The sequence below is a fragment of the Pangasianodon hypophthalmus genome, chromosome 24 (assembly GCF_027358585.1).
Source record: "Pangasianodon hypophthalmus isolate fPanHyp1 chromosome 24, fPanHyp1.pri, whole genome shotgun sequence".
NCBI lineage: Eukaryota > Metazoa > Chordata > Actinopteri > Siluriformes > Pangasiidae > Pangasianodon > Pangasianodon hypophthalmus.
This window is the reverse complement of record NC_069733.1, coordinates 12728626-12754259: the sequence shown is the minus strand read 5'-3', so window position 1 is coordinate 12754259 and position 25634 is coordinate 12728626. Positions and strand designations below refer to the sequence as shown.

Here is a 25634-nt window from a genome sequence, read left to right as displayed (position 1 = left end):
TGTTATTATAAACATTTTAAATAATCATCACAACCTCAATGTTTCAGTTGGAGCCTGCCAAGGTGGTCAGCATTTCTGGGCAGAGTTTGTCTGTACTATTCATTCAGAGATAAAGTCTGTCCTATTCATAAATAACACAAACATAAATTTGTTTATGTGTGTGTTATTTATGAAAAAAAAAATTTTTTTGCCTCAAAAGTATAGAAAATGGTTATTAATCACCTCAAACTTTGCTTCTGTGACCAGGATATTGGTATTTTGAAATGTACCTATTTTCATTGATAAATGAGCGAATTCACATCTTTTTGTTCACATAAAGTCAGAAAAAAAAATTAATCAAACTTAACACGTATTTGTACTAAATTTGTACAGAAATGACCAGAAAAGATTTAGAAGTAAGTAGTTTTTCAAGATTTACGATTACATTGTAAATCACTTTCAGGAAGCAGCTCCCAAATGTAGTCTCCCATCATGTTCTCGTTATACTGTCCTTGGTAGCAGCATTCAAAGTCTAGTATATCCTGGTGGAAGCACTCACCTTGCCCCTCTGAGTACACTCCCATGTTCTCTTTGCATTTATCAAGATGAGCTTCAAGTATATGGACATTGAGAGACATCCTGCAGCCTGTTGTGCCATAGTTCTTCACCCGATTCTCAAAGAGCTCCACATAGTTTTTGGCTTTGTGATTGCTCAGGAATCCCTGAACCACTGTGACAAAGCTGTTCCAGGCTGCTTTCTCCTTCCTAGTGAGTTTCTTGGGGAATTCCTTGCACTCCAGGATCTTCTTTATCTGTGGTCTGATGAAGACACTGGCTTTGACTTTTGCCTCAGACAGCTTAGGGAAGAAGTCTTGAAGGTAGTTGAAGGCTGCTGACTCCTTATCTAGAGTTGTGACAGATTGTTTCCCAATTTGATGTGCAGTGGCAGCACCTTCCGGGGGTCCACCAATGGCTCTCACTTGACATTGTTCCTCCCCACAGCAAACTCCGCATTTTGACATTGTCCTCTGTGGCTAGTCCTGCCTTTGGCAGTGCGCCTTGGTGTCCCTGCTGTCCCAAAAACAAAGATAGCAGGGACGCTTGGTAAAACCTCCTTGGAGACCCATCAGGGATGCCATCATTTTGAAGTCTCTGATGACCTCCCAGCCATACTCATCATACTTCAAGGCATTCAGCAGTGCCTTGACACTGTTGTAATCCTCTTTGAGGTCAGAAAAAAAACAACATAATTTGAAATTTCCTGGTTTTTTCTGACTTTATGTGAATGAAAAGACACAAATTCATCCATTTTCTCAATGAAAACAGGTAACTTTAAGTTTTCCAGCATGGGAAAGTCTTTAGGACGGACGACTTTTCGGTTTCTCTGCAACATAACCAACTGGGTTTTTATATCTTATTAATTTCAAGAGAGAGAGAAAAAAGAGGCTGGTGAGGGAATGATCGTATGCAGTTTTCTAATTTCAGTGAAAACAGGAACTTGTTCCACAACATAACTACATGTAACTATAAACAGATAAAAAATATGATAAAATGTTGTTTACTAACAAATCATTAATAAATTGCTGTGGTATGAGAGGAATAAAAACATCGTGGTATGCGATTGCTGGAAAATAAAAAATTAACTTTGTGGTGGTAATGCATCACACCACCCCATCGCTGATTATTTTCGTGTAACAGCATGCACCATCATGTTTTATACCTTACTTACAGAAAGTAATAATATAATATATAATTGTGTATAAGCCCATTCTGGAAATTTACTGTTACATGCCGTCTACAGTCTTTGTAAAAAGAATTCCATAAGGTATATTTGGATGGATAAGGGTTCCATCTTTCTAATGCGGTTCTAATTGGAGCCATTTTGGAAACACTGTTGTACGCTTCTACATAAAACTTTAATGGTTGACCTAGACAGACAAACAGAAGAACCCTTTAGGGTGGTTGATGTAGTATCAGTGATATGGGATATATGCAAGATTGAAAAGTAGTCATGCACTAATTACAGTTTGGAAAATTGAAGTCAAAAATATTGTAGTTAACAGAGGTTTATTAGTGCTTCTTACCCTCAAAGTAAAAGTGTCTTGGCTGCAATATTTTGTCTGAAAGGACATCAAGACATTACCTCACTGATGTTGGAGCAGAAGTAAAAGCTAAGTAGTTATACTTAATTAAATTAGGAGGTTTGGGTATGTACATATTTCAAGCTGATATCAGCAATAACACTGCTGTGATATGTTTTTAGAGGAAAAAATGTTCTGTTAAAAAGCACAAGATAAGCCCATAACCCAAGTCTCAATTTAAAGCAAAAAGACGTCAAGACATCAACGGTTGATGTAATTAGGAGATCTGGCTGAGGTCCAGGTTCTGGCAGGAAAACAAAGATCTAAAGGCACTAGACCTCGCCGCGGCAGATGAGGGAATACAGCCGGGCCAAATCCACTCAGCAATGCCGCAATACTGAATCTTCAAACCTGATCGAACCAACACAGAACAATGCCCCGCTGCAAAAACAACTCATTCGCCTGCCAACTTCTCCTGAATGGAGCCCTCAGTGGAGTGTGGGGAACCTTGTCTGCCCTTCACAATGTGGAAAAAAGGGGTAGCCGGCTAAATTCTCTCAGGAGAAAAGGAATGTGTTTGCACTGCACTGGATCTGGAGATGAGTGGTCATCACCAGTCATGGTGACCACTTTAGGAAGACTGTTGGCATGGTGTAAGCAAGAGGCTTAATCCTCGGAGACTGGGGAGCATACGCCAGTGGGGAGGCTGTCCTGAGGATAGACGGCCTAACTGCTCATTCTGCTGAGCTGTCTGTCAATAAGAAGCTCTATTTTAGAGGACAGTCTTATATTTTTAGAGCCAATAAACAAGGGAGCAAATGAGAGAGCAGCACCACACAGACGAACATGGCTCACATTTCACTCATTTGCCCTCTGAGACCGCAGAAACAGAGCTAAGGGTTTGTGTGGAGGCAGTGTTGCCATCCCCTTTCAAATATCTCGCTAACCCTTCGCTGGGGCTTTGTCTTTGCTTTGACAATTGCATTCTTGGGCCCCTGCTCTCAAGAAGGGAGCCAATGATGTTTCCATCATCTCAATAATCTCAATAATCTACTGGGAAATTGAAAATATTAGAAAAACAACCTTGTTCCACTTATTATTTAATGTCATTCCCCATCCTTGTGTAAGGCTAAGAATTAATTCCACTTATGATCAGTGTTGGAAAGCATTTGCCTTATTATTAATCCTATTGTGGCACACAAACAATGACTAATATCCTAATATCATTAAACAGTTACATAATCAGACTAGCATGGCTTATAAGTATGTATTTCTTAAAGACAGATGTGAGCAAAGAATACCATTTGGTAGGCAGCACAAGACTTGGCAACACACAGCCACCGCTTAAATCAACTCACATTAAATGAGCTCATCTTTCACAGATCTGGAGACATAAGTATATCAGAAATCCAAGACATAATTGCATGTCACCCCCTGCTGAACATTGGTGGCATGCCTGCGTATGCTCATTTAATGAGAACGATCTGGGACTTTGTAAATAACGACCAATAAATATGAAGGTGCCTGGGACTGTGGCAAAAACTCACAGCCCACAGTATGGAAAACATGTTTCATTTTTATTACTTTCTATAATCATATGCAGTTCATCTGTGATTTGTGTATTCAAGAATCAAAACAAAATTACGAAATCTATACTAATGAAAATATTGTACCATGCGTGGGCTGTTATGGGAAAATAATCAGCCATGGGGTGGAGTGAGGCCCAACACACAAAGTGGACTTTTATACATACATTTAATGTTGTGGAATATCCATGACAGTTCCTGTTGTCACTTAAATTATAAACACAGCTTGTCATGTTACCAAGAAACCACAAAGCACAATTTCCACTATACTGTAGACTCCCATGGCAGAAAACTTATTGACTGTTACAAAGCACTGGCATACTGTACAACACTCATTTGCCAATAATTACATATAAATTATATTTAATTTACTATTTAACGACATGTTGAACTTTTATTCAAACTTTTATTTATTAGTTTATATTTACATTTAATGTTAGGAAACGTCCAGGAAACATTAGTCCCTATAATCACTTACATTATAGCAGCTGTAAACAGTCATTCCTTCACTAGTCTCTATTATCTCTCTCTGTTGAAGCTAATAAGACAATGCAAAGCTAATGCAAAGCCCTCAGTCCTCTGTCTGGAAATCTACTGACTGTTACAATGTGCTGACACTGGAGACTCCTTCCAGAAAGGTTGCATAAACGTCTCCTAACCGAAAGCTTCACCATACGTTTTTCTTTGTTACATAATACCATGTTTAAATTTGTTTATTATTAGCCTTAGATTATGTGAAGGGTTTGCTGTACAAGTCTTTAAATTAAATTGTTACGATAGAAAATAAATTGTTACTATAGAAACAATAAAGTATTAGAATGAGCTACTACGAGAATGAGAATTAGAACTACTGTCAGAGCTAGCTGTTATCAATTAACTCAGATTCGAGACTTCAACCACGCTGTGGTATAAGTAAGGAATATTACAGAATGGGCCATGTTGTTATCCCTTACTTTCTCTTGAAGTAAATGAGACAGAAATAGTGCAGCGTCTGCTGCCACGGGAAGGTCCTTTGATTTAAAGGAGCAGCTTTACCTCAGGCTGTTTCAAAGTGCTGACACTGGAGACTCCTTCCATAAATACAAGATACAAGATAGCTTTATTGGCCAAGTGCATTTAGATTCTCACTCATTTCAGCCAACCTGGTTACAGACGGAACAATACAGGACACAATACAGCATGTAGTGCAAATAAGCTATATCAAAATGCAAGCATCAAACATATTAAAACACTATGAATAACAACGTAAATCAAATGTTTAATAAGGTGCAGTGTTATAGTGAGAAGCAGCATAATTCGTAAACAGTGTGAAGAATAGTAAGTGCAGTAGTGTAATGAGTACAATAACATCCAGTATAATGTGCAAAATAAGTACATAAAATAAATTAAATTAAATTAAATTAAACTTAAAAAACAAATATCCCAGAAAGCTTCACCATATCAACAATATGTTTTGTTAAATAACAACACATTTCTTAATCCTTGAATTATTAGGCTTAAATTATGTGGAGTGTCCGCCATACAAGTCCATGTGTATTAGCTGTTACTATAGAAACGGTAATGTAATAGATGTAAATGTAATAGAACAAGCTCATTATACTGTGTATGGTAAGGTGTAATGACAGTTTACTAGTTGGGAAATAGTGTTAGCTCAGTTCACCTAAAGTAAGTACCCTACTTACAACAAACTATGGTAAATGATTGGAAATTTTAATTCTTTAAATTTTAATTATTTATTTATTTGTAATGGAAATGAATGCAAAAGTAGGTATATTGTATATAAATGGCATTCTTAAAAATGAGTATGTTCAGTAGGACGGTAATAAATATTTACAACAAAAAAGGATGTTCTTAAAGGCAAAACACATTTGTATTTGAACATACAGTTATAAGCATGTAATAAATGTTTATAGCTATTATTGCAAATGAATGTGTATGAAATCATTTGCTCTCAAAATAAATTCTCAATACCAATAATCCTAATCCTAATTGTCCTAATCTTTTGAACAAATTGCAGTTACTTTTCTACACTACACTCTTAAAACTAAATATGCTAGAAGTTCTTTAGAGTGAGGTCTTAAAAGAGTTGTCTTTTGTTCCCTAAAGAACCATTTGAATAAAGTCTCTTTAACCAGCTAAAAGAAATTTCCCACCACAAATGTTACCATTATGTGGAAAAATTCTTGTTGTGGAAAATAGTTAACAATTATAGTTACTGACGTTAACTTGTCCTTCTCTGGAATAATGTTAAGAGTGTGGTATGTAATCCTGGGGTGGAAAAGGTTCTGTAAAGGTCCTTTGTCTAATCAGGGGGTTCTCACTTCCTAAAGGGATTCTCCTTCAAGTTTTTATTAACTAAATGTGTCATATGTATTTAAATAATTATCCTTCAAGGAAATCTATTTGCCTATGACGTAATGCACTGGCTGTACTTTCACAAACATTAATTAAACTAATTAGACTAAAGTTCCATTAGATATTTGACTAGGACCAGATTTAATGTGTCTGGAAAAGTGTCCAATGAGACTATTGCTGCTATAGTGCAGAAGAATGAGCATAAATACAAGTGCATAATCAATACCCAAACAAATATCAAATACACATCATCTGTTTCTGCGCAGTAATCATCATAAGGTGCCTTTCCAAGGTTTTTCAGGCAGTTTTTGTTTTCGGTTGTTTTTCTGGACGATTAAAGGAGAAGCCAGCGGGATTGAAGAAGCAAGGCTGGGGGGAGGGGAGCAGAGAATAGTCGCAGACACAGCAACACAGACAGCAGGGAGGACCCAGGCGAGCCAGCATAGACCTGGCATTCCCTCACTGAGCACACTCTTTCCAGCCGTGACCCTTCCCTGCCCAGACGACCACTAGCAACACTTGTCTGCATGGCTCTCCAGTGACCTTTGAAATGACAGTCCTTTATATGGGTGTCCAGATGGAGCAAAGCAGCAATAGTGCTAACTGATACGTGTGTAACACACACCAGTCATAACACTGCCCCCGACTGCACAGCAATCCATAGTGAGAAGCTGCTGCCGTCTCGGTCGAGAATGGGGGGTGGTGGTGGTGGTGGGGAGACCTTCATTCATCTTTTCCCCACCCTTCATATTGATGTTTGTGGCTTAGACAGAGGACTGACAGCCTTACAGGGGGCAGATGCAGCTAGATAGGGCCTGGTATAGTGGAGTTTGTGCCAGGGAGGTGGCATGCCACATTTAGAGAGGATGAAAAATAAATGCTGGCGAGACTGTTGTGTCCACCCTTTGTTGTCGCCATACCAACCACAGACTGGTTACTCAACTGTCATGCCTGTTGTGCAAACCCTGCTCAGGCAGAATCCATTGAAGTCTTCTGATATTTGTAAGAAAGGTTTTTTTTTTTTTTCACACACAGAGCTGTTAGACATTCTCTTTCTCACTTTGTGTCAGCGTCCAACACAGATGTTTTCCGTGTATCCAAAAAATATAAGAAGTTAAGAAGTATCCAATTTAAAAGTATTGTTAAAAGATTACAAAATCTTGATCCTTGTCAGATATTGTGAACTTACAGTCATGCTTGCCATTGTCTCTGTGGGAATCCCTGTACCACAGCCAATTCCCTGAGTCTGTTTTCAGGCTTGTGACCCATGTGTTTGTGTGAGGCCATGCTGTAGGTCCAGACAGCCACAGCAACAGTACGCGTCACTATGTTAGGCCACAGCACCCCCTAGCTATCTTTCCAAATATCAAGCTCAACTCAGTATTGGAAACTTTATCTAGTAAAACAGACAAAACAATAAAAATTCAAATTATTTTCACAGTGATAGATGCATCAGTAAGGGAGATCTACCAAACCCCAGGAATTTCTTTTAAGTTTTTCAAAGTGTATATTTTAGCTACAAATATGGAATAGGGGTGATATTTTTACAGAACATTGGGTCTACAAGTTGTTAGAAAGAAAGAAAGAAAGAAAGAGATTGCCACTTGACTACATAGTATTTTTATTTTTTCAGGACGATTAAATATTTGCATGGCTCCATCATGATAACCCTCTTGCATCCAAAAGGCTATAAATTTACTTGGGAAAAGGAAGGTGCTAGCATGCTTTTTTTTCCCCAACAAACCCATTACACTGTGTTTGCATTACACTTGCTGAGAGTATCAGACATTTATTTAGAGAACACCACACTTTCTCTAAGATATTGATATATACTTTTTATATATTGCTCTGTATAAAATGTAAAGTGCATCGGTCATTACTGAGAGCATTAACTATATCTGTTAAAATAACCCATTACATTAGCTTGTGGGATCTTTATTTCCTTCTAATGGGCTCCCAGTAAAAACAGTATGAAGGCATGTGAATATATTATTTGTTTGCACACATCATTTCATGATTGATCATTTTTTGTTTGTTTGGTGTAGATGTCCACAAAGAAAATTGGTGTAGATGCCCACAAATTGGTGTAGATGTCCACAATTATGGTGTGTAGCAGTAGGCAAAGTGCTCTCCAATGGAAAAGGCAAACTCTGCTTGTAAAAATCACAGAAATTACTATCCTGCTATGACTAAAATGATCAGACCAGCCTTTGATTTGTTCAAGAATAGTAGATATTTTGGGATAATAACACTGTAGCATTGTACAGAAATAAAACAAAATAAAAAAATAGCACTAAACGATTTCCATAGTTCCCATGTAAATGGAATGCTGACCAAATAGAGCCTTTGTGGCATCGGTCATTCTTCCTGACTGCTCAGTGAAATTAGAGAGATGGAATGATCTATAGTTCTGTTGTTAAGTGTCCGCTCAGTGTATATATTCTATATTTTTGACATGAATGGAGTGCAAAAAGACAGGATGTCACGTTATATTTAAAATGTTTGTTATCGATATACAGTCAGGTCCAAGTATTTGGACAGCAACACAATTTTCGTAATTTTGCCTCTGTACACCACCACAATAGATTTGAAATGAAGCAATCAAGATGTGATTGAAGTGTAGACTTTCAGCTTTAATTCAAGGGGTTTAACAAAAATATTGATCTAACTGTTTAGGAATTATAGCCATTTTTAACTGGAGTCCCTCCATTTTCAGAGGCTCAAAAGTAATTGGGCAATTGACTAATAAGCAGTTTCATGGCCAGGTGTGGCCTGTTTCCTCCTTATTTCATGACAAATTAAGGAGATAAAAGGTCTGGAATTGATTCCAAACAGAAGAAATGCACTGGTGAGCTCAGCAACAACAAAAGACCTGAAAGACCATGGAAGAAAACTAAAGTGGATGATCTCAGAATTCTTTCCTTGTTGAAGAAAAACCCCTCCACAACATATAGCCAAGTCAAGAACACTCTTGAGGAGATAGGCTTACCATTGTCAAAGTCTATGATCAAGAGACGCCTTCATGAATATAAATACAGATGGTTTACCTCAAGGTGTAAACCAATGGTAACACTCAAGAACTGAAAGGCCAGATTAGACTTTGCTAAAGGCCTCTAAAAAAAGCCTGACCAGTTCTGATGCAAAATTAACTCGTACCAGAAAGATGGGAAGAGAAAAGTATGGAGAAGGAAAGGAAGGGCTCATGATCCAAAACATACCGTGAAAGCAACCCAAGGACTTCTTAAGGCAAAGAAATAAAATGTTCTTAAATGTCAGATGACCTCAACCCAATTGAGCATGCATTTCATTTACTGAAGGCAAAACTGAAGGCAGAAAGGCCCACAAGCAAGCAACAACTGAAGGCGGCTGCAGCAAAGGCCTGGCAAAGCATCTCAAGGGAGGAAACTCAGCATTTAGTTATGTCCATGCTGAAATGTCACCACTTCAGCAAGAATAGAAAGACCAGCAACATGAAAGCCAGAATTTACTATACAGTACTGACAATTGCCAGTAGTGTTATGGACAGAGAAGTGGGATGAAAACCAGAGGACCCAGAAGAAACCCATATGGACACAAGGAGAATGGTCTTCTTCCAAAACAAAATATAGTACTCACTATTAGTAGTTCTGTCAGACACCTCAATTCTGGTTAATTATGCTTCCTTTCTAAGAAATAGCCATGATTTCTAATGCTTTAGGTGAGCATAGAGTTAAGCTGCATCCTGAGGATACTACTTATAGGGTAATAATATGAAATAGTGTTGGCTGTTATAAATAATTGGCTGTGACCTTTTTCCTAAAATCATAGTAATAGCTGCACATCTGTCAGAGGTAAGATCAGAGCTTAAGAGCAGCCTTGGAAAAACATTTGGACTAAGAATGGACTGGAGTATCAGTCAAAAGGTGATTCCCACCGAGTCCCCATGCCTAGATCAGGTTACCACTGGCTAGCCACATGAAAGAGCCCCAGTAATCCACATACACAGGCGTCTGCAACTCCCCCTCGAGTCCCTCATCATAGCTTCCTCACCCCTTTACCCAAAAACAGGAGCAGTACCAGACACGGCCCATGTTCCACAAATTTCAGCCTTGTCATGGAGGATTATCAAACCCTATGTATGACCTACCTTGGTTAGCTCAGTCTCCCCAGAAAGTTGTTTTTTCCAGGGTCGTTTTGTTTGGCTGTAGCCCCCGGGGCCACTGAAGGGTGTGGGGAGGTGATCAGACCCCCAAATAGTGCAAGAGGGGGGTGCAGCTGTAAATCTTGATGTCACCAATGGGTAGGCAGTTGCAAACCATTATCATAAATCTGACAAACACTAATTTGATGGGAGGCTGTATCTGTCTGGAATGGCTGGTCTAGACGGCCTATTGAGAGATCCTACAGCAGGGGGAACTGTTTGTTCCCTCACCATGACCATCTGGATATAGCAATAAGCAGTAAGCTGCACAGTTCACAGACTGAACAAAGTGGGCCAATTCCATTGCCATTGTGAAGGGTAAGTTCCTTCAATGACTCTCCTACACAATATACTTTACTCTGGACATTCCAGAACTGAATAACCCAAGTTCATCCTTAATTCTATTTTTGATAAATACTGATTTTTAAAAGCTAGTTTTCTGTAGCTCAGGGAAAAGAGGTCACTTATATATTAGCACTAGAGATGTACTCAGGATGAGCAGGATGTAAAACTAATTTTAGGCCTTATATTCAAACTGATGTTAAGAGGGGCTGGAAAATGTCACTCAAAGAGCACATTGAGTCTGTCCAGAAGGGTTTAAGTGAGGCATGTCAGTGATGGGTCCAAGAATATTGGCAGCTCCACCATTCACCACATGGCCCTCTGGGTCCCATTCATACCATCTCTCAAGCAGGTTACTGTCCAAAAGTTTATCTCCAGCCACACTGAGAATTTTCTGTACTTATTAACCTTTGTACCATGGTTTCGTGCTCCCTGTAATAATTACTCCCAGGTTAACTAAAATAGCCCCAAGAAAGTCTTTACTTCCGTACTACTTTGACTCTTTTTCCAATCTGACAGCAAAACAAAGGATGGTTAACCTACTGTGAAATGTTTTTGTTGGCACTCATTCTCACACAAATGTTGGGTAATCCTGTCCTTCTGCATAATTGGTCAGGAGAGAAAGAAATGGCGACATGAGAAATATGATCTGAACAGCACGTCCTGCAGAGCCTTTGAGAGAATATCAGGACCCACATTGTCTTCCCTAGAGAAATAAAGAGTAAACATTTATCCATCTCAAGATTATGCCGGAACAAATTTAACTCCGTCACCGTGTTAACAATGTACAAGAACCAGGATTAAGGGTTGGGGGGTGTTTTCATGTTTCTTCCCCTTTCATCCCACGGCAACATTTATACTCAAAAGCTACCTTATAGGGAGCAAGAGAAGAGCAATGGGGGTGAAACAGGAGTCTAGAGAAGTATGCTTTACGGAATATAAATGTCATCACTGGAAAGGATGATTAGTTTGAGCATATTAGCATAAGGCGGCCAAAATTTTGGTTTTCAACACATAAAGTAGACAAAAAGATATTTTGCGCACCAACATAGAGGATCAAAGCCTGAGGGCCTCCTTTTGAATGAATGAATGTAAGAAGGCCAACAGGGTGCGGGGTACCCTGAAATCAAAATATGATATAGGGTACCCACTATATCATGCATCACAGTTTTTTTTACAGACCATCAGTTCTGTGGCTCTGAGGCCAAATTTTTCTTTCACAAATCTTGTTCCAATCGAATTTTCCAGAAATGAAGTATGGAAATTTTTTCTTTATAAACACATTCATATCAAACCATTCATATCAAACCAAACAGCCCCTCCTAACTAATTTGATTTCTTTATGTGCATTATCACTCAAACTAATTAAAGCTAAAAGTCTGCCATGATCATTCAAGACATAATTAATTACCATGTCACTTTGACATTTCTCAACGTTAACTGATAAACCTAGCATAAACACATATTAGGCCAATGTAGTTAGCCAACCACATATCTTGCCTGTGGGAAAAAAGGGCCAACAATTTCTAACATGCTTCTTCATCAAATTTCAAAGGCAGCCAATATACCCAACATGTTAACCTTTGCAATACAAGAGCATGCTTATTCCCAGGAACTTCATTGTACAGAGTTCGGCAACTTGAATAGGCCTTCATTAGAGGGAGTTTGTGTCAACAGTTTATTATGCAAATAGCTATAGCCCCTTCATGTGCTGGCAGGTTCCAGCCGTCCCCCTTCACCCTTCATTGCCACACCACAAAAAACACACCCCACACACTATACTGTTGGAATATTTAACAAACATCCTCTATACATCTCTCTCACTGTGGCTATTTTCAATCCGAATACAAAATCACCTTCAGGAGGGAAGGATCCATAATGGCAGCCATTGTGGTCTCTAAGCTCCAAATGGTCTTTTTCCATCAAAGAACCTCCGGAAGGTTCTTGCTGGGTGCAGCTGAATGCCCACTTAGTCCCCATCCTGACCCCCATGGTAGGGTAAAGGTTGAACCCATCCAAGGGACCCCACACCAAAATAGTCAATTAGGCAAAAATGCATGACAATGAATTTCAGCATTGTTTCAATGATGGTAATGAGAGCCTTTCACCTCCCTGTGAGACATCTGATGTCTGTGCATGTTTCAAAGACCACAAGGCTAATGAGAACTCATTGCCATGGTTCTCAATGCTACTAAACATCTTTGACACCCTTTGCACCTGTTAATGTTTTCCTAATACAATTTCCAAACATTTTGTGAGTAATCACAAATTCGGATAAAAATATATCTAAATGTTACTCAGTATAATATGCATGATCTATACTGTAAAGTCCATCACTAGTTTTGGTTCCATGTGTCAGGGTACCTCAGAAGATGGCTACCACCACAGCACACAAAATATGCTTAGTCGGTTTTTTGTAACAGTTTATCACTATATTATTTAGAGTTGCTCTCGTAATTGTTACCAGATTTAACATGTCCACTATTTCTGGTTTTAATACCAAGTGACAATATTGCCTCATTTCTTTCTCCACTTTTCTTGAGATATCAAGGCCTGATTTCGTAAAGGCCTGCATGTGTAAACTCAAGAATTCTAAACATTGCATATGAAGTTTTTCACCTTTTAAATGAGCAAAATAAAAAGGCAATTTTGTGGATCTTAGTACTCTTTATTTGGGATCTTAGCAAATCAGGATGTGACTGTTTTGTTTGTGACTGGATTAGTTGGTTGCAATTACTAGTATTCATCTAACACGACATTTTAAACTGCTTTCCTACTTCATATACACACAGACCTGTTTAAACTTCTAATGAAGTCTACTATTAACTACTTAATGCTGAGTATACATTTCGGTGCTCTTAAGGTCTGTGTCTAAAAATTAGACTAACATGGTGTATTTCACTGATCTCATTTAAGGATATAAGGATTTTTAAAAGCATTTAAGGATATAAGGATTTTTATTACTCATGCCTTATTACTACTATGGAAAGTAATGCAAATTTACCACCAATATGTCCAAATACCCCAGTATACAGCATTTCTAGTATATCTCCCAAAATCAACCCATACCACTGTATATGAAGTAAGTAATAAAACATGACAGAAATAGGAATAAAAAAATCCTGAAGTTGATTCCTTTCCAATAACAGCACACCCTGAAATACCACAACAATTTGCCAACAATATAATCTTTTTTTATTCATTAAAGTACGACACATCATACTTTTCATTCCATTTATAATTACATTTAATGATGTGCATCACCCACAGAACAAGTCAGTTCATGTTATCAATTACATTCTAACAGCTGTAAACAGTCACTCCCTCACCAGCCTCTCTTTTTTCTGTCTTGAAGTTAAAAAGAGAAAAACAATGCAGCTTGTCCTCTTACTGAGAAACTGCAGAGTGCAAAGACATCTGTCCTGAAACTTTCTTGGGCTGACACTGAAGAATCTCTCCAATAATGCTAAATAAATGTCTCCTCACAGAAAGCTTTACCACGGCAACAATCCCACAGGTTTGTTAATCCATTTAGATGGAACATGGAGCCATACAATGCCCTGTGTACTACAGGAATGATATCATATTAGAAAGCGCAAATTAATATAAACCTTGCTGTTGGAACTACCATCAGAGCTGCTGTGATAGGAAATAAATCAATACCTTCAGACTAAATGAGAATCAAGCATTCAATAATGCCACAAAAGCTGCTGGGTCAATGTAAAATGTTTACATGTCCACAACTATTCCAGTCATCCATACAACCAATTTGGGATGAAACCAGCATGCTGCCTGAGGGGTGAGCCTTCAGCCCTACATGTTTTTCCTATACTAGGGGATCGGGGGATTTGAACTACACTGTGAGACAAAAGGTTCTTAAGTGCCAAAACCAACATTTAACCACACCTCTGTGAAGGCTGGGAAAAAACCTGCTGTCTGTTGACACGAGGAATGTCATGTCATACTATCTGAGGACATAGTAGTATATTAGATCATATGTGTCACAGAGCCTGGGAACCACTCTCAAATCTATAATACTGAGTTTATAAAGAGAAGGCTATTTTTCCTTCACTTCTAAACTCCCCCTATGTGGAAAGCATCCGAACCTGCATAATATATGCATTAAAAAAAAAAAAAAAAACCTGACTGAACAATCTTCTCCTAAAGCTGCAGTAGACGCTAGGACAGACGCAGAGCTAATCATGTCTTACTTTATCTTTATTAGAACTCCTCTGTAGTGTGAGATGGACAGTGAGAAATCTTGCAAACAGAATTCAGTAACAAAAACAAATGAGATCTCGATAAGTCATTAGAAAAAAATTTGTTTCCTTTCATTATAAAATTCTGTATGAGCGGAACATTCCAGACAGCCCACATTGCTGACTGTAATGTGTTACAAGAAATTCAAAAGAATTTGTTAAACAGGCCAACATCCCTGCATTTTTGTATTTCCATGATCTAACACACCTGATCCATATGCAGGAAGGGACAACTCCATGTGTTTGTGCTCCCAAACACATTCCATATTGCCAGAGGAAACATGGATTCAGGATGTAAGAGTTGTGGACATACATAAGGAATTACTGCAAATCAGAACATTCCTGCTGCATCTGGAGTAGAACTAGAGGCAGTTACCTAGATCCATTACCTTATGAATAGCTGCTGTCAGTTGATAATCAATGGATTATCCTCACGCTAGTTTTGCCTGACTTCAAAGCTCTTCAGTAGTGTTCATGAGCACATGTATAAGGTGACAACAATTCAAATTCAAATTTTACACACAACCAAACACACTACGATATGCAGTGAAATGCTTTTTATCACTGTCCGTGACATAAAAATAGAAATTACATGAACCAGAATTTACTTGTATACAAGTAGAAAAAGGAAAAATATAAAAATATAATATAAAGGATATAAAAGATAGATGGCAGCAACAGTATGGACTATATTGGGAATAAAGAGCAGATATGTGTAGTTGTCTGTGCTATACAACAAGTGTTGTATATGTGTATGGTCAACTACATGTCTACTGTTCTACAGCTCTGGTGGCAGACACTGTTGTGCCCTAAGTGTTGTCTTCATTAGAGAAGGTTTTCCTAGGCCTAGGCCTATGTCTATTTCTCTCTGGAGTCAGTGCTCAGCCAGTATAAACACCTACTTCATGAGGCATTTGTACACAATGAGTATTTGATCATCCAATCTCTGCTGTTGCATTCAGAGCTCAAATCTTGAAGTGTAAGCAGCAGTAAGATCACTTGTCATACAGTGTAAAGCCAGGCTTAGACAATATTTAACCAGTAATAATTAATAATCAATCAAAAGTTTCTAAAGTCATAAACTGCTCATTTGTAAATCCATCTGATGCTTAAAACATATTTTTCTTTGTAGACATCCATTATAAATGATGAAAAATGTACATTTTTATTCAACAGGAAGTTGTATCATCCAAATTTCTTGATGATCACGGGAAGAAGAAAAGGACATTCTCACAATCCTTTTTTCTTCTTCTTTATTTTCATTGATATTGATATATTTTGTTGACACAACAGAGATATTATAGATATAAGAGATATTAGAGATATTATATGCTAGTTAATCATATCTTGTGTATTTGCTAATCCTGGGCTAGCTTTGAAACCTGTTACTCATTTAAGAGCAAAATGCAGCCATTGTCAGCACCCTTGTGCTGAACGCTTGTTTTTGAATGAGGAGGGTTAACCAATTTTCAGATGGTTTAAGGCATCTTCTCTTAGATTCAGTTTTAGAAAAAAAAATTAGAACATTAAAAAAATAAAGAGTTACAAGAACTAAATAGCATGTCAATCTTGGAATCACCTACACATAGATAAATGTAAAAACAGCTATTGTCACAATGACAATGAAATTAGCTAATACTAATTTAGGTGACTAGCAAGCTAGCATATTACCAATGGTGCATCCACCCCACCCCCCCTTCAGTAGAATTAAATTGACTACTAACAGTTTGAGGGATTCCTCTGGTTGAATAAAGCTGAATTTGATATATCCTTCCACAGAGTCTACTCTATATTGTGCCTCCTTTAAGAAGCAGTCTTGGTTGCAATGTGCTGAATAAACTGTTAAACTTGGACTGAAATTCTCATTGGAAAAATGTTCTTCACCCACTCACATCTGGAAGACTATGCAGAGATGCATTTTCTTTCCAACAGACAAATCAGCACAAGTTGTGAACACCTGCTTCAGGTGTGAACATCTAAACTACAAAATCTGGACCATGTAGGGAGGAGAGCCCCGAGGACTGGGTTGGAAAATACTGTTCAACGTTAACAATTACATAATAGTATTCAAACCAGACCTGGGCCTCTATTGCTGAGGTCATACATCAACAAAGTAAAAAAATAAGTGCAGTAAGTGCCATGCACCAAAGATAAGACTTATTCAGACTTTTTTTTATTTAAAGTAGACTGTTTAAAAGTAGACTGTACTTGACAGTCTACTGATAACAATCTTTTTTAAAGCTGACTTTTTATTTAAAATTCACTTCTCTTTTTAAATTGACTTTTTAATTTACTTTTGGCTCCTTTTACTTAAAGTTAAGTTTTGTCATTTAAATTTCACTTCTCTTACTTAAAGTTGATTTCTTTTACTTAAAATTGACTTCTTGTTTTAAAGTTAATTTTTTTATTTCAAGATAAGATTCTTTGATTTAAAATGTACTTCTGTTTTTTTTAAGTTGACTCATTTTATTTAAAGCTGACCTTTCTAAGCTGACTTATAAAGCTGGCTCCTTTTATTTATAGTTGACTTTTAAAAAGGGTTACATAATATACTACATTAAAATTAAAGTAATTAAAATTGCTAGTCCAATTTTAGCCTAAGTGGCCTAAGACACATCTGTGGATATTCAGAGAATAGTGTGAATGTGTTTCATGATCACTTGCATACCACTAATTATATCAGTAATAAACATGTTGCTAGCTGAAATATTCTTCTGTTCCAATGTTCTGTTCCTCTGGCAGGACACTGGCTGTTTCTCTGCATCCAAGACTTTATTATGTATAAATGACCCTGGAATCTTGTATCCTGCAAAAAAAATCCAATTGCTGGTCTCTTTGGTGTTTATACACCAGATTTGAATTCTTATTCATTTGTTTGTTATTTCATTTTTATCAATTCCTCTTGGATCCAACATCTCGAAAACAGTCTCACTGCTTACGAAATAGTAAATTCAAACCAGACTGGAGCCCACAGCGCCAAGCCCACCCATTATCAAAGCACATGCGTAGATACATAAAGCGGCATGCATCATAGGCAACATGCATCCAGAAGATATTCATTAGTACATCATTCAGAAGTACAGACTGTATTACTGGTTTAATTACTGTCAGGCTGAGTCTACTGGTAATATTATTACTTTGGCAGCATACAAAGTGGAAGCATGTGCCAAAAATTCACAGATACACAATAACACACTATATGCATAGTATAAATCATTTCTTCAAATTTATGGGTTAGAGGAGTTTTTACTGCAGTCCTCATGTTTAAATGTGGCTGTTCTAATTATCACACAGTGGTTTCTGAATATTTGTATCACTGCTTATACACAGTACTGTTGAATTCTCGAATCTGATTGGTCAGAAGGTGTTGATTCATTTTATATAAAAGCAGGTCTGACAGAAATTCTGACTGCAAGGCAAAATACAGGTTTATATTAATGAACACTTTCTAATACACTATTGTTTCTATAGTAACAGCTCATTCACCGTGATTTATAAGGCAGACACTTCACAATGATATAAGACTAATAATAAATGGATTTAAAAAACGTGTTGTTATCAACGAAGATATAAACTTCTAATCATTGATATGGCGAAGTTTTCTGTAAGGAGATGCTTATTGAACCCTTCAGAAGAAGAATCCAGTGTTACTGTCAGTAGTTTTCCACCACAGGAAAGTCTTTGAGCTTGCAGGTTTCTCAGCAACTTAACAAGCATTTTTTTTAATCTTATTAACTAGAGAGAGAGAGAGAGACAAAAAAGATGATGAGAGAATGATTGTCTACGGCTATTATAATGAAAATGATAACAGAAACTAGCTTGTTTTTTGCAGACATTAAATATAAATATATAAAAAGTAGTATTTAAAAGAACAAGCACATGGTTTAGCAAGTCATCGTACTCCCATGTGTTTTAGCAGTGTTGGACAACAGGTTGCAGTATAGTGTGTGCACTTCAGGACAGATTATTACTGGATCAATATAATAATGTCCACGTCTTTTTCATTCGTTCCTCATGACAGCTCATTTCTGTAGTTTCCTTATAGTTAGTCTTAGCCAGACTGATTGGGTAATGTGTTTAAAGAGCACTAAAACTTTACTCTAGAGATAGACATAATAAGCAGCTATCTATGAGATGTGCTATAATAAAAGAAAAACAGATCTCTCAGAATTTAGTTCATTTTAGTTGTTCTCTGGACAAGACAATGACCATGCTAATCTGCTGTATATGAGTACATGCTTGGGTTGGGATTATATTTGATGAAATGGTGCCACACAGTGGCGAAACGTGAAACAGTTCTTTGGTCATAAAAAGGAATTTGGGATCTTCAAATTTCTTTATTTACATTTACATTTACATTTATGGCATTTGGCAGATGCCCTTATCCAGAGTAACTTACAATAGTGTTTTGAAGTCTATCAGAAATACATTCTGATATTGGCTCACTAGGTTACAAACTACAAACTGTCTCCTCCCAAACTAAAAACTGTCTCCTCCCAAACTACAAACTATCTTCTCCCAAAAAACAGATCCTGAAGGTTGACTTCTGGTGAATTCTCTTAAGTTAATGGGGAAAACTTCTACTGCTGTGCAAACGTCACCTACTTTCTTTCATATGCAAAGCTTCCTGTGTATTTTACTAATAAATGGTCTGCAGCTCTGATAAAAATGGTCTCAAGGGTACTTTGAGATAGATAGATTTGATAGGGAATCTTTACGAATCTTTAGAGCAGAGGTGTCTAATCGTATCCAGAAAGGGCCGGTGTGGGCGCAGGTTTTCATTCCAACAAAGCACAAGCCACACCTGAGTCTACTGAAAGCCAAGATCAACTGATTAAACAGGTGGAATCAGGTGTGGCTCATGCTGGAGTGGAATGAAAACCTGCACTCTCACTGGCGCTTTGTGGCTAAGATTGGACACCCCTGCTTTAGAGGTTCCGCCAGAGGGACAAACTGAAGACTTAATTTGCTAGAACAAATTCTTTTGTGTATAGAGTGTATATGATGTAAATGTAAAAATTCACATTAGGCGAGCTACATCCATCCTTAACACTGTAACATATACTGCAACAAGAGTTATACTAGAGTGAAGGGAATTAACCTCAATTATCGCCTTTATATCAAAGGTTCCAAATGGTTCTTTCTTCAAACCATCTTTTAATCCACACTTAATCCAGTTAATCCATGCTGGGCTTTTATACTCTATTATGCCAGGCATTTAATGCTGTGCCATCTATTTTCATGGTTCTAGAAGTGGGGTCTGGGTTGTGATTTTTCTAAAGAGTTACAGGGGTGGAAACCACAACCTTCCAAAGTTATTATTCAGATAGAAAATTTCGACCAGAATGTAATGGCAATTTAAAAAAAAAGTGTAATGTGGGTGTAAACTCTGTCTACAGTAAAGTAAAGTATTTGCTGTGCAAATTTAAATAATGTTAAAGGGGCCCCATTAAAAAAAATAAATAAATAAATAAATAAAAATTTCTCATGCTCTATAGCCTGTCACACTGGACAAATTTTACATCAGAACAGCTGTAAGGGGTCATGTCAAAAATAGACAGAACATCCAAAAGAAAGTGCTACTGGCTTCCCACTCAGCTATACTGCACTGTGACTTTAATCTCTATTTTCAATCCTGGTCCTGAAGTACTACATATTGCATTGTTTGTTGTTTCCTACCCTTTGCTAACACTCAAATTCAACTCATTCCAGGCTTGTTAATTAGCTGATGAGTTACATGGGAACACTAAAATGTAGAATGGATACTCCAGGGTTCAAAAGCATTAGTATCATATTATCACATTATTTTATGATGCTCCGAGCTCACTGGAGCATTGCTACCTCACAGCTTCAGGGTCTCCGATCCTCCGAGCTTGGATTACTGATCTAATACTGTCACCTGTGTGTAGGTAATTTCACTTGATTCTTCTAATCTGTATATACACATACAGTGTGTTGTGTCTTTGTGAAAATTGTATTACTGTGTTAACTTGTATCAATTCCAAACTGGGTTTCACAGCTCCTAATCAGACATGTCTTCAGGTTTCCTACTGGTTTTCAGGTTCCGGTTCACTTTTTTCTCCTTGTCATTTGTGTTTCTTGTATTTTGTGTTTGTCAACTTTGTTTGCATTTTTGTGTATTGCTTTTGCTATAATAACCATGTCTCTCTGTGATCTGAGACATTTTTGAGAGTGAGAGCAATACAGTGTGAATAAAAGGTAACTCTTGGCAAAGCCAAGGTGTGTGTGTCAAAAGTCTGGAACATGACTACAAGCCCTGCGGTTTGGCCCACCACTGGTGTCTTAATGAAACCACTTCAGGGGTCTAATGAGGAGCATTAAGGCTTCCAGCCTCAGAGTCACAGCTGTTGCCTGGACACGCCATAGTCATTGTTTAGCCAGGCCACACTTTTTCCACATTGTACACAGTTGTGCATGAGTACTTTGGACATCTTACACGTGTCACAGCACTTGAATCTACTTAGCACAAGGTTTAAAATTGTCAGAGGGTAACATGAGAATTTCAGTTTTGCCCATCATAAAATGATAATTGGCTAGAGGAATTTAATGTTATGATGTTATGAAGATGATTCTGACAGCTGGTTTGAGTCATGATACAATTGTGCATGCCAGGACATGCTCTGTAGATCTAACCTCAATTGTGTTGTGTTGCTTCAGTGTTATAAGGACAATAGTTTAGCTCTTCCTATTCAGTTTCAGATCAGTGAATGAGAGTAAAACATTTACTAAACTAGTGTAATAGTCAGGTAATCCATAATCATTTCAAAGAAGACCTTTGGGACAAAAATACTCATCGGAAGTAATGAAAAACCGGTAGAAATAAAATTAAAAAAAAAACAGACATTCGTTCTCTCTTTCTCTTTTAATAATTAAAAGCATATCCTTGATTTTTTCCCCATGATATTAGAAGCTCTATTTCCTGTATTTATATGCGTTTCATTTCTTAAGGTGGATTTTTCTGGAAACAATATTATTTACAATTAATTTAGCAGCAGAGCAGGTGAAATATCTAGCTTGCAGTTTAAACTGTCATGTACACCTACTAGACTTTAAAGACTTCTAATGACAATGAGATGAGTGAAAGCTAATGTGGTGTAATAATTTTTTTTTTTTGAAGGTTACAAAAGTGCCCTACCTAATAATTGACTGAAATATTATCTGTCACAGTTAGACAACCCATGTTTATTAATCCTTTAAAGTACCAGGATCTGTCGGCGGATCCAGACTTATATTTACACTCTCATAAGATTGTATATTTTCTATTAGTGTAACTGCTGGCACTGAGTAATATGCTTTAAGAGAAATAGCTGGATAATAAGCTGGGGTTTCAGGGGGTAAACTTGTACAGCGACAGCTCTTGAAGTCTTCGAAGACAAGAAACAAACTGAAATTAATTCTTCTTAATGCAGTGTAAAGATGGGATGGATGGCTGTATCCATTGCAAACACTGAATGCAGAGTACAGTCTCTAATATATATATCATTTGTTGTTTTAACTTTAAAAAAGAAAGTAATTTAGAAGCTTTTAAATGTTCACAGAGTTATTTTAAGTTTAAATTGTAAGTTAATAAAATGTAGAATAAATTAGATAACTAGTATGCAGTAAATATAAGTTGAACTGACATAATTAGAGAGGTTATAGTTACACAGAAGGTTAAAGAACCATTAAAAGGAGGTTACATAGAACCATTAAAAAGTGAATGGTTTTACAGGGTGCACTTTCAGGTGCCATTCAATCCTATCAATCTCAACCTCATTATGTCCCAGTGGGCCAATCCTTAGAGTGATTAAATCAAAGAAACTGATAACTCACATTAAGCAATCTCACATGAAGTCACACTGCACAGCTCTTACCGTGTAAAAGGCAATCCTGCACAACGCAATGGAGAGCTGAATGTGTTCAGCCATCTACGGTGCCTAGCAACAGCGTCACCGACGACAACCAAACACGCTGAGCTGGTGGAAGTGAATGAAGATCTTGCTGTTGTAATGAGACAAAGCCCTAAAGATCTGCAAGTCAACATGCAGGAGAGGTGGTCCGTGTTCTGCTTTTATCTCCTCACAAAATAGGAGGAGACCACTTACTTCATTTCAGACTAAAAAACAAACAGGGAGGGAGGGAGAGACAGAGAGAATAAGAAGGAGAGAGAGAGAAGAGCACAACAACTAGAAGAGCCATAGATTAGTGTACTTCTTCCCTCCAGAGATTATCAGCTGAGCAGCAACCATCCTCCAAAATAAACCTTGCTAATTGGATTATGCAGTTTTTCACACCTACAGTAGACAATGAATGAAAACATATGATGCCATGGCACTGCCTCAAGGGCTTGTAACATAACATCTGATTCACGTTGAACAACCTGAAACAAAAAGCAAGAGTTATTTGTATGTTGACATCAAGTTAAAATATGGTCTACAGCTATTTTCATGTTTGAGTACTGTGCAAAGGTACCACAAGTTCATCTGGCTGCTATTAAAATTCCAGTATAATTCAGTTATATGGAAAAGAACAGCAGAATCACTATTATTCATTATTAATCACTATTATAGGTCATTGACAATACAGGTTTGGAGGCAGAGCACACTTGTTTGCTCGGTGGACCTAAATTTGAACTGTTGGCAAAGTGGATTTAAAGGTGGCTAAAAGTTAATTGGACCAACATTGGCCCAAGAGAATGGCTGACTTTAAACCAACATTGGTCCAAAACTGACATTAGTCCAACTTTGGCTGATATAGGATCAACGTTGCCTGACATTGGCCCAATGTTGGGCTAACTTCAGCAAGGTGGATTTAAAGTCTGCTGCTCCTGGTGGTCTAATGTTGCCAGTTTTTACCCATTGGACAGAATTACACTGGGCCAATGTTGGCACCCAATTTTGGCTCAACAAGTCTTGAGGCAAATAGGTAAAGATGCTGATAAGAAATATGTAAATCAATGCATTTCTGCCCTCTGCAAACTCTCAACACTCTTAAACAAAGCCATTATGGGCAAATTGAATAAACTGTCCAAGGTCATAAAACTATATTCCTTATAAAAATGAACATAAGAAGCCCCTGCATACAGCAACACTGTTCCGGATGCATCATTCTTAAGAGAATAATAAGCTGGGGATATTAAAGTGCTCATGTTACAAATTTATATTTACCTGGTTTTTATATTGCTCCCACTTAATGACCACAGTAGTGAGTGTGAAAAATACTAACAGCTAAACTCACATACAGTATAGTGAATAGTTAGACTTTTTCCTTTTGTAGTATTAAAGCACACCACAAGGTGGCAGCAGTGATGTGCAAAAATGTTGTACTGTTCATATTTAATTGAATTAATATTTTGTTTAATAACTAAAATCAAGCATGTCCCACTTGTGTATTCAGGACCCCCAGACAGTCGATATTTTGCTGTATCCCAGATATTTATACACCTGTATTAAGGTGTACTTACACCAATCCAATCAGTTACTTGATGGGACAGAGTAAACATCTATTTCTTACACGCTTGAGATAATCCTTTCACCATGTTTGCCCTTTTTGCTCCCTGTACCAATAATGAAATCAAGTAAATTGTCTTTATATGGAAAGTAGTGATCTGCATTTATCCATAAATGTGGGACTTTTGATACATGGCTTATAAGCATGTTTTAAATAACCTTCTAAGGTTATTATTTGCTTTGAATGCATGACAATTCTATTTACTCATCTCATTTCCGTTTTATGTTAGACCAGGCATTAACACGTGACCACATTCTTGCTCACTCTAAAAAAAGGACCACGTCAGCACCAGCCCACTGCCCCCATGGTTCAGAAACATAAGCTGGTCTTATTATAGATTTACTTCAACCTAACTTGACTTGGTCAGATACAAGCAGTAACACAACAAATTTGAACCTCTGGGTGCCATGGCAGAACAGGGAGTCACCATTTCTCATGGAATCTCATGCCCGGCAAGGCACAAGAAGCATTTTGAAAAAATGGACCTAGAAAAGTGTAGAGAAATCCATCACTTGTTTGCCTTGCCAGGACCTGGACTCCAGGAGCTTAAACTGGATACCAGAAGCAGTACTGGAATTGTAGGCAGTGACGAGGATTTAGGGGAGCCCCTGTTCCGAATCCTCCTGGATGTGACCCAGTTCAAACCCGAAGACATTCTTATCCAGGTGTTTGAGGGGTGGCTGATGGTCCGAGGGCAACACGGGGCACGGATGGACGAGCACGGCTTCGTGTCACGAAGCTTCACCAGACAGTATCAGCTGCCTGATCATCAAATGCAGGCAGGAGACCTGCGAGCCATGCTGTGTCTTGATGGAATACTGGTGGTGGAAACCAAAGAAAGATGGTGGGCAGCATCTGATTAGCTCTTGGCAAAGCTTTCTGAGTCTTGACCACATGCATCGAGGAAGGAATGGATGTCATTTTAAGATTGTGGGGTTATTCTCTGAGTGGTAAAAGGAGATGATTGATTGTGTAGTGTGCTGTAATCAATGTGAATAAGGCCAGTGTGCACAACAGTGTAATATTTTGCATATATTTGACAATTTTGACAACATACAATATACTGTTTTCCAATATGTGCAAAATAAATATGAAACACTATATTTTTTACATTTGAAAGATGGATGGAAGTGTAGATCGATAATAAATATATGCATTTAAACCTTGGTGCTGTGTTTTAATCTTAATTCACTCCAGTTTAATATCTCATATTATTACTTAATATTTCTGCACACAATGAAATAGCACATGTTAAAATATTTATACTTTGTCTTTCCCTTTTTGAATGTAAAAAAATATTCTCCAATAACTTGTGGTATGCCAACCCTTTGCCTTTACAACC

At 37.6% G+C, this 25634-nt stretch overlaps 2 protein-coding genes across 6 annotated transcripts in view; one reads left to right on the top strand and one right to left on the bottom strand.

Annotated features, from left to right (window-relative positions):
* Nucleotides 1–22973, bottom strand: part of arl15a (ADP-ribosylation factor-like 15a) — an 82544-nt gene extending 59571 nt beyond the window's left edge. For 2 of the 5 annotated variants that reach the window (XM_053228744.1, XM_053228743.1), the window contains exon 1: nt 539–1266. In XM_053228744.1, the coding sequence (XP_053084719.1) occupies nt 539–637 (99 nt within the window). In that variant the 5' untranslated portion in view covers nt 638–1266. Of the gene's footprint in view, nt 1–538; nt 1272–22656 lie in introns of those variants that run through there. The other 3 variants (XM_026931262.3, XM_053228742.1, XM_053228741.1) reach the window with 3 other exon arrangements.
* Nucleotides 22974–24627: 1654 nt separating this feature from the next.
* On the top strand, nt 24628–25472 carry hspb3 (heat shock protein, alpha-crystallin-related, b3). Its single transcript, XM_026931264.3, has one exon. It carries the CDS (start codon nt 24700–24702, stop codon nt 25153–25155), a length of 456 nt encoding a protein of 151 aa, XP_026787065.1. The 5' UTR covers nt 24628–24699; the 3' UTR covers nt 25156–25472.
* The last annotated feature ends 162 nt before the right edge of the window (nt 25473–25634 follow it).

Excerpts from the sequence above, each read along its gene's own strand:
- hspb3 (XM_026931264.3), top strand. The coding sequence starts at position 24,700 with ATGGCAGAACAGGGAGTCACCATTTCTCATGGAATCTCATGCCCGGCA.